At 29.3% G+C, this 10,408-nt stretch overlaps 1 protein-coding gene across 1 annotated transcript; it reads left to right on the top strand.

The window, feature by feature from the left end:
- The first annotated feature begins 5,476 nt into the window (after nucleotides 1–5,476).
- Nucleotides 5,477–8,017, top strand: LOC107004379 (F-box/FBD/LRR-repeat protein At1g13570-like). The gene is made up of 4 exons (XM_015202587.1): nucleotides 5,477–5,535; nucleotides 6,426–7,275; nucleotides 7,374–7,538; nucleotides 7,706–8,017. Exons 2-4 carry the CDS (start codon nucleotides 6,445–6,447, stop codon nucleotides 8,015–8,017), a joined length of 1,308 nt encoding a protein of 435 aa, XP_015058073.1. The 5' UTR covers nucleotides 5,477–5,535; nucleotides 6,426–6,444.
- The last annotated feature ends 2,391 nt before the right edge of the window (nucleotides 8,018–10,408 follow it).

Below are 10,408 nucleotides of genomic sequence, written 5' to 3'. Positions count from 1 at the left end.
CCTCCACCCACTACCCCCCACCCCACCACCACCACCACCCAAAAAAATGTTAATTTTGTTTTAAAAAATATTTTTAATTTCATAAATTATTTTTTACTCTAGTTAAAATAAAAGTTGTCTCTCAAAAACATTTTTTATTCATAAATCAAACACTAAAAATCATTTCCGGAAAATATTTCCTATTCATCAACCAAAATGAGAAAATAAGTTCAAAATCTACTTGTTTTCCAGGAAAACATTTTCTAGGGAAATATTTTCCATGGAAAACATTTTCCTCCATACCAAACACACCCGTAATGTATATAATTTTTTATTAAGTAGCAAATGAATCATTAAAAATGTGATAAAACACTGACTATCTTAATTCTTTTCAAATATAACTGAAAATACCAATTGCTAGAAATATTTCAATTAATACTTTTACAATGCAAGTATCTTCTATTTTCACTTACTAAAATACTTTATTTTCCTCAAATGTTTTCGCTATCTTCCTCTATATTAGATACGAGTGTATTTGGAAATAATGTCCTTAATTTATCACACAAATGCTTGAGTGTGGTTGCATACGTGAAAATAATGAAGACAACTCTACCGGATGAAACATCTTTAATTTACAAAAGTTTGTCAATATGTTACATTCTTAGTCTATTTGGTTTAACTGTTTTGAGAAGATATATATATATATATTGAATAACTATAATTTTATTTGAACTTGAGACATAAATAGGAAAAAACATGAAAACAAAACTAAAAATTTATCAATTAGTTATATAAAATAATCCCTCACAAATTAATGAGATTCGAACATTGTAACTACATTTATAACAAAGACTACAAAAGAGCAAATAAAGAGAGAAGTTTCAACTAACCTTCATCGTTTCAACACTGGACAAAGATGAAATAACATATCATTTTTTTACATGTCTTACAATTGTAAAAGATAATGCAAAGTAAATAGTCAGTACCTCACTTGAGGATAGTAAATTATCAAGCTTCATGTAATGCGGCTATGCATTCAAATTTTAAAGGTTCAAGTGCACTACTTCAAATTCCTTGAATATGTTAGCTTAAATAAGAACCACTATTTCTTTTCCCTTCATTTCTTTTTGCTTGATTATCTCAAATTACATCTGACCACAATGATTCCATGTTTTTCCAAGTCCCAAACTACGGACTGCAAAATCACTTGTTAACCAAAATAATCTGCCTTCACAATTCAATGGGCTTCAACAGTAAAAATTCAGACATAGCAAAAGTTATACAAGAGTAAGCAAACTGAGAAACTCCAAATATCCTTCTTTCACTGCGTATGCATGTTTATAGAATTTGTAATGATCCTTATTAATTTTACTCATGATGGATATGTTTTTGACTTGGTACACCATTTACAGTAATGGTATCTTGTATGGACAAAGAGAACGCAAAATGTATGTGATATACCTCGTCTCGTCTGACAATTATATAACATACATTCTGGAATACTTATTCTAAAAGTTGAGATTCCCTCTCGCTGAAGTTGATTATTATCAACATACTATATTAGATTCGCAAGCAAAATTACAAAAACGAACATTGCTAAGGAGGGAATAAAATCACTTCTCGTCTCCTACACTTACACATCATTGATCATAACAAAAACACCTAAAAGCTGGACAATTTGTAGCAATGCAAAAAAATTGAAAATGAAAATTGCGTAAATTTCATAGACCTATAGCAAATCATGTAACGAACTCTAGTTTACTCTTTGTTTTCAAAACACCATTGTAATATTGTGGAATAGTTGTGAGTTTCTAGGGTGCATTTTAAATTGAAAGTAGAGGCTAAAAAAATATAAACTACTTTATAGATGAGTCATAAATGTGATAATTAATAAAAATCTGCATATATTTTCATTGCAAAAACAATTATTTGGAGACAGATTCACTGCAACCCCAAATTTCGCTCACGAAAAAGTGATTTCTACTTGCTAAAAATAAAAACTACTCAATTGATGAAGGGTGAAGATCCTTGCTACCCTGAATAACAGTTGTAAAGAAAAATATATAAGGTAGTAGGTATTTATGAGTAAAAGAATAAACCTTAGATTTTAATTGTACATTCATTTTTCTTTTCTGAAAACATATGAGACATTGACCTATAAGTAAAGGAAAAAGTCTGTGTAAATTTACATAGAGAATGAACATGGTGGAAATTTACCTAAAAAATCAGCATAAAATTACCCACGCTTCCGGCAGGAATCTAATAATACTTAAAATCCATCGGTCACTAAAACTAAAATACTCTAGTGTCTTACATAAAAGATTAATAATGTAAACGAAAATGAAAATTATTACATCTTATCATTTAACCTTAATTACATAAACATAAATTAATGACGGTAAAATACATACCAAGATCTCTAACATAAACAATGTGTCACTGAGCCACTCAACTTGAGCAGTGTACACAAATATAGAATTTTGAAGAAGAAGAAAAAAAAAAGAGGTTCAAGATTTTCGTTGTTTGAAAATAAGAGGAAACACCTCTATTTATTGAAAAAAAATGGTAGTGTAAACAAATATTTATTGTGACTTATCGAAAAGGTTATGACTATTTGGAAAAGTTGCAACCCTTTAGAAAGGTCACAACCTTTCATAAAACTCGCAACTTTTCATAAAACTCGCAACTCTTTTTTAAAGTCGCAACTTTTCATAAAAGTTACAACTCTTCATTAAAGTCGCAACTATTAATAAAAGTCACAACTGTGCATAAAAGTCACATCATTTCATGAAAGAAGATGACTATTTTTGGAGTAAGTATTCATAAAAGACGTAACTCTTAACAAAAATCACAATTTTTCATAAAAGTCACATATTTTCAACAAAGGAGAAGACTATTTTTGTAAATAAATAAATTTAGAAGGAAATTCTAATTTATGGAGGCGCCACGTAGGCGGGCCTAGGGTTCTCTCTCTCTCTCTCTATATATATATATATAATTTATTTCCTTTTTTATTTTTTTGGTTTTTAAATTTAATAATTTTTTATTTTTAAAAACTAAAAATTTTACCTTTAAATTTTACTGAATATCAAAGTGACAACATTTAGTTTCATTTATCATCAATCATATTATTTTTTCTTACTTCATTTTGATTATTACTTTCATTTATATCATTTCCTTAATGCACTTTTTTAAAATAATTTTTTTACCTTTTTTGATTTGTTTTTACAAGATATTTGTTATTATAACATGATAAGAATCACATATATATTTATGAAATTTAACTTTTTTTAATTTAGATCACTTCTTCGGCTAAAGATTCATTTATGGATATGTGTAATAATAAAATGAAAATTAGAAAAAGATGACAACCTTCTTATTTCAGATATTTGTTTATTTTAATCAATTTTATTTTGACATTTTCTCGATATTTTTCTTAAATAATTATTGAAAATTATGTGGAAGTTTATTTATTATTTTATTTTTTAAAACTTTTCCAAATTTTGAAAAGACAAAAAATTCTACCTCAAAACTGAATTATTAAATACACCCATATTTAAATCATTTCATCATTGATGCTATTAATTTTTTAAAAAATTCATCAATAATGTTATGCATTTCCTTAAATCATTTATTTTCCTTTCTTTTTTCTTTTTACTTTTTGTTTTTTTGTTTATTTCAAAAATTAATTGTCCTAAACTGCATTAAAATATATTAGAATCTGACTTGCCATTTTCTTTTAATTTTTTAGATTATTTCTTCTACTAAAAATCGATATCTATATGTTATAAGTATATCAATGTTATTCTTAAATGTCTATTGAAATCTATATAATAATATAAAACTGAATCATAGGGTTGTTGATGTGACATGCTTCTAAAATGAGGATTCATTTTTTTATTTTTTGATAATTTGTTTTAATTTTCTTCATTCATTTTTTTATTAATTATTTGTTTAATAATTTTAAAATCTATCATATTTATTATATTCAATTATAATTCACGACTTACAAAAAAAAAACTTCCATCTTTTTGCATTCTCCACTTAAATAATGTCTTCTCAACTTCCTTCTATCTAATTCTTAGGACTCAAACGATCTATAAGTAACAATTATATATGGAGTTGTGTTGATATTTATTTTCATGTTTCCTTCATTTTTTTCTTTTTTGTTTATTTTTTATTCTTTTTCTTCATTGATCATGTACTTAATAACTAAGAGAGAGAATATAGAAAAAGTGATGCGGAAATATGCATGACTACCATGTTCATGAAGATTATAGATATGTTTTACATAATTTCTTTTTTTATCATAGTAGCCAAACACGAGACGAGGTGAAGACGTTTTTTATGACAATGTCAGATTAATTTTGTACAAGTTTGACAAAATGAAGAAGAAATTTTTGTGGCGGTAATTAGTTATTTTCAAATATAAGGTATGTATTTTCAAGAACAATATTGTTCGATAAAGTTTGGAGCATTACATATATAATTCTTTTTTATACCGGGTAAATATTAACTTTTTCTTCTAAAATAATGTGTTGATTTTCCTAGAACAGAAATTGGCGATTCTTAAAAATCTGTCTATCTATCTATATAATAATTGCTGGACTAAAATAGTGTGGTACTTTTTCTTTATACTTTGGTGATTTTCTTTTTTGTTTTTCTTCCTGCTTATTATTGAACTTATTATAAAAATAAATGTCTCAATAACTTTTTTTCGAATTGTCTTATCATTTTCTATGATTAATATTCATTATTTTGTGTCATAGTATACAAACGTCAAAAATATTAAAGTCACATCCTTAATCCTCTTAATATTCTTAGGAATGTATATATTGAATGTAGTATTAATTTGCAATATGAAATATATTCTTAATATTTTTTTATATAAGCTAAACAAAAATATAAGAATTAGGAATTTGTGTATGCCATTTTTTTCAATTTTTTTTTGTTTAGCTAATTCTTTTTTTCTTCGTATTTTTTAATGTATTTTCTTTCTAACATTATTTTGTTTTTTTTTTTAAATTTTAATTAACTTTTTTTAGTAATTTTAATATGATAATTTTTTTAGGTTGGTGAAATATAAATACTAGAAAGTATGTAGTGAAGAAGTTATAACAAAGAGGAGGAAGAAGTCTGAATTAAAAAAAGTTGATGTAAAAAACTAAAAAGGTTTAACTGAAGAGTATGTATCTTATAGATGACTTGGAATAACTATTGTTATAAAATATAGATATATTTAATTGATTTTTCATAACTTATCTTTTAAGATTTAGTATTTATTTTTTTTTTTAAAATTCATTTCACAACCAAGTGAGGCGCAACTAAGTACATAAGTTATTTATAGAAAAAAATACATATAAAAAAGATCGTGGAGAGTAAAAATTATATGTCCCGACAAATAACAACTTTCAATAAGTTTTATTCCAAATCAATAAAGTCCAAACGACACCTAAATAGTATATAGATGGACAAGGCATAACTTCTCTATGTTGTTTTTCCCAATTCACTTCTCCCTCTGCCTCTGGCGATTGAGATTGAAGATACTCCAAAAGGGTAATTTTTTATTCATTTATTTAGCTAGATTTATAAGATTCTTGTGTTTTCTGCATTTATATAGCTTCTTATGCTTATTTTTATGAGTTTATAAAAACCTTATTATTGTTTCTCTATAAGAGCTTAGTAGAAGAATAAGAACAAGCTAACATATAATGTGATTCTAGGTTTCAACTCTTTTGAACTCACAAATGTATTTGTGGAGTACTAATGTAAGGTGTTTATGTTGCTCACTCTTAAAATATGTTGTTGAGTTGGTGATCTATCGGAAATAAACTCTCTACCAACCTCTGAGGTAGGGTTAAGGTCATAAGGTCTACATATAACTCTAGCCCCCCTCAAATCCTACTTTCTGATTTTATGAAATAACAAGTACAAAGTAGTACTCACTCTATTTAGATTTTTTTGTATTACTTACATTTGTAGTTCGTTTAGAAAAAAGAAATGTCTTTTTGCTTATTTGACTACTCTTTGATAGTAAAAGGACATTTTGATACATTTTATATATATTTGTTTAAGACAACACGATTCAAAAGTTCTCTGTTCTTTCTTGTACACCGTGCCAAGTCAGAACAAGACAAACAAATCGAAACGGAAGGAGTACATTTTTGGTAGATTCGACATGGTGCGACATCATTTTTGGCGAGTCCAAGTAACATAACTTGTAAGAGTGCAACTATACATGGATTTGTTTGTTGGTGCATATCGATGTTATTATGGCAAGCCACGTTAGAATCAGTATAACATAGATATTAAGAGTAAGTAGTTGTATGAATCATACAACATACAGTATGATTTCAGCTCGAATACACCTTTATTTCTTATGTGGAATGTGAAAATAGTTCTGTTCTGATAATTTGGAGATTACTCACTTCGCTTATTTTCTACAGCTTCTTGGTGATTATTAGGATGCCTATTAAGGGAAGAAGGCGTTGTCGAAGTTTACCTCCTGACATCCTTAGTAACCTTCCTGATAACATAATCGATGTTATTCTAATATGTTTGCCTTGTAAAGAAGCTGTGAGGACAAGCATCTTATCGAAGAAATGGAGGTACCGTTGGTGCAGACTTACAGAATTGACGATTGATCAATCTCATTGGAGTACAGAGGAGGATTTAGTAGATCCTACTGTTAAATTTTCGAAGATTGTCTACCAGCTTTTAACCCTTCATAAAGGACCCATTACTAAGTTTACCCTCGACATTACCGGGTTGAGAAGCTGTCCTGAGATTGATTTCTTCATATATTTCCTCTCGATGAATGGCATTCAACATCTTGTTTTTCACCTTCCATGGAATGAAGATGAAGCATACAAATTGTCTTCACTTTTCACATGTTCGCAGCTGAGGCATCTAACTCTTGAAAATTGTTTTATACATCCTCCCTCGAGCTTTCAAGGATTTGATAAGTTAATCACCTTGGAACTATGTAACGTCACAATCTCTTTTGAATTGCTCGGAAGTTTGATATCTCGTTGCTCGTTGCTTGAGAAGTTAGTGCTGGAAATCTCAGGAGTTCCAATTTCATATATAATAGAAATTAATGCCTCTAAGCTGAAATCCTTTGATTTCTCAGGCTGTATAAGTTATATCAGTCTAACGAACGTCCCTCTTTTGACAAAAGTATCTCTGAACTTATATGAGGGTTCTTCTATGGAGGCACAAAATTTATATTTTGTGAAGTTTTTCGAGTCTTGTTTTGCTCTCGAGCACCTCCACGTCCACTTCTGTTTTGAACAGGTAGATGTTGCTTTATGACTTGGAAGTGTTTTACGTTTTCATACATGGAGATTCTTTTGGGTTGACTAATGTGGAAATTTGGTGTTTTTTTTTTGTAGTTTGAATGTGCAAAACCAGATGAAGCACCAACAAGACTTCCTTTTGATCATAGCCGAGTCAAACGGTTTTATGTGCGTGATATTTTGCTGGAGGATATATATGATACATTATGCTGTTTTTCGTTGATAAGAAGCTTCTCATACTTGGAATATCTTGAACTAAAGGTTCGTCTCTGTCTTCTTTGTAACTGGATTTGTTGCATTTGAGATAGTGGTAAGGTCTGTGTACATTCTACCCTCATTGGGTATTATGTTGTTAGTGGCTTCTTTTTTAAAACGTGATCTTAGATACTCAAATAACCTGGGAGTTAACTTCTTGTTATTTTTCTTAGCTTTTCACTGAAGATGATGATGGTACTGCAGAATTTCTTGAACTTGAACGTTTCTCCGATGTCACATTTAATCACCTCAGGGAAGTTAAGCTAGAAGACTTCCACGGGAGAGCGCCACAGATGCAGTTTGTTAAGCTTTTGTTTGCCAAGTCTCCAGTGTTGGTGAGAGTGACTATCGATTCATATTCACGTCCCAAAAGAAGATCAAAGATACTTGCTAAGGTATCAAAATTTTGGCATCTATCACCTAAAGTAGAAGTAATCTATCGTGATCTTTGGAGCGGAAATGTATTTGAAGTTGAAGTTGAATAGATGGAAATAAATGTGGAGCAGTAGTAGCAGTAATATAACATTGTGTTTTGATGTGAATGTCTGTTTGGGAACATGACCATTTCTTTTGGTTTGTTTGTTTTGTTAGCCAAGTTCCCAGTCTCTGTTCATGAATGATTTTGTTGAATGTGTGACATACTCATGATTTGATACTATGGTGGTTTATTTCAATATTATGTTGTGTGTCACAATGTGTTGATTCTCCATAAATATGTTGATACTCCACCTGTATTGATAGCTAAGGCGTGAAACTACGAAAAAAATGATATTTCTGGTGTGGTTCAAGGTTTAGGAAACACGCTATCAATTTTTTTCTTGTTTTATTCATGGGGCTCGAATACAAAATCTTTTAAAAGTGAAATGATCCCGTGAGCCATTTCTAACAACAAATTAATTCAAAGGGGGTTGAGGTTATTAACTAGTTGCCATATAAAGTACAATAACTTTCTTACTTGCATTAGAAAAGTTCATAAACTGCTCTGAGAAGTACAATAATTTCGTGTTTGTTGTAGAAATTTAAGAAATTGTTGTAAAACAATACAACTTGTTTAATTGTTGTAGAGAATTGTAGCAATTGCTACGAAAAGTACAACAATTTGCTTAATTGTTGTAGAAAACTTCACTAATTGCTGTAAAAAAATGCAACAACTTGTTGAATAGCTGTAGAGAATTTCAACAATTGGATAAGTCAAATCCTCAGCTGCAACTAGTTCACTAACAACATCACGATGTACAATTCAAAATATCATATTCACTAATATACAACAAAAGTGAATTAGAAGTGCAACAGAATAGTAGTAAAATTGCATATTCATAAGCAGCTCTTTCAATCCATCAAATTCAAAATACCATATTCACTAATGTACAACAAAAGTGAATTAAAATTGTAGCAAAATAGTGATAAAAATGCATATCAACAAGAGCTCCTTCAATTCATAAAATTTAAAATACCATATTCACTAATGTACAACAAATGTGAATTAAAAGTGCAGCAAAATAGAGGTAAAAATGCATATTCACAAGCAGCCCCTTCTTCATCACTCTTTCAACTCCTTTTGAATTGGAATCAACTGTAATATTAAAAAACTTCACATGTAAAAATGGAATATATATGTATATATATACAAGACAAATCTTAGAAAGATGATTAGAAAATAATTTTACCTTAACTATCTTCGGACACCAATTCTTTTTCGATAATGATCTCATTCACTTTTCCCTTCTTTTTTTTCTAGGACTTGACAAGACCTCTGAATTTTGTCTCTTTGTTCTTTTAACATAGTCGGGAGTATATAGATGAGAGATCTTTGATGAAGTCCTAATACCTCTCTTAGACTTCATGGTGACGATAGCTTTCTCTAAAGACTCAGTCTTAGCAATCATGCTGACGATAATTTTCTCTAAAGACTATATCCTGACATTCAATGAATCTATCGTCTCCTTAGTGCATGGAGTTTCTTGAAGACAAGGAACATTCTCATCAATCGGAGAAGATGTTCCTACTCCAAAACCACCACTAATATCATCGAAGTCTTCTCCTCTTTCGAAATCAACACCTACAGTACATCCATCAATATTTGGAGTAAATTCTCCTCTTCCTCCATCACCAACACCACTAAAAACTCTCTCAACAATTGGAGAAGATGATCCTCCACCTCATGCATCAAGATTATGCTGATCAATTATGATGTTTCTTTTTATAGCAATAACACCATTCAAATCCATCTCAAGCTATTCAATCTTATCATCCTCGGTTAATATCTTAGGCACAAACTTAGTGAAAAATTTCATTTTCATTTCACTAGATGTATTGAATTATCCATGAATGCACAATATACATGTAAAATAATAATTATAATAAAAATGTGATAAAACAATTGTTGCATTTAAAGATTATTTCAGCAATTGTTATAACAACTTGAACAATTAACAACTACTTAAGCAAAGAAAACACTTGTTGAAAAGGCTACAACAAAAACAGATAAGCAATAACAATTTCACTCTCTAATTTCTCTAAACTAAGATTCAGCATCGCAAACATTTTCAGATAGAGAACTCTCAATAAACTTCGAAAATCTTTTCAACAATGCAAGTGATAATTTGGACAAAAATAACAAAAACAATCATAAACAAAAACAATCCAATCAATCTTTCAACCTTTACACTCTTAAAACCCTAACAATGAAAAAGAAAAGAAAAGAGTGTTACCTTGAAGGTAGATGACGGGAATGACGAAGAAGACAACAAACTAAGACGAAAATGACAGACGACAAACTAAGAAGACAAACAAAGATGAAGAGATGATCCCTAACTTGTCGCAACAATATAAAAGAAAAAGAAACACAATGAGAAATTGAATTTATTTTAAATACT

Source organism: Solanum pennellii, chromosome 11, assembly GCF_001406875.1.
Source record: "Solanum pennellii chromosome 11, SPENNV200".
NCBI lineage: Eukaryota > Viridiplantae > Streptophyta > Magnoliopsida > Solanales > Solanaceae > Solanum > Solanum pennellii.
This window is presented reverse-complemented; position numbering and strand designations above follow the sequence as displayed.

Excerpts from the sequence above, each read along its gene's own strand:
- LOC107004379 (XM_015202587.1), top strand. The coding sequence starts at position 6,445 with ATGCCTATTAAGGGAAGAAGGCGTTGTCGAAGTTTACCTCCTGACATC. Across the intron at positions 7,276-7,373 it reads TCCACTTCTGTTTTGAACAG|TTTGAATGTGCAAAACCAGA; the intron begins GTAGATGTTGCT and ends TTTTTTTTGTAG. Across the intron at positions 7,539-7,705 it reads TGGAATATCTTGAACTAAAG|CTTTTCACTGAAGATGATGA; the intron begins GTTCGTCTCTGT and ends TATTTTTCTTAG.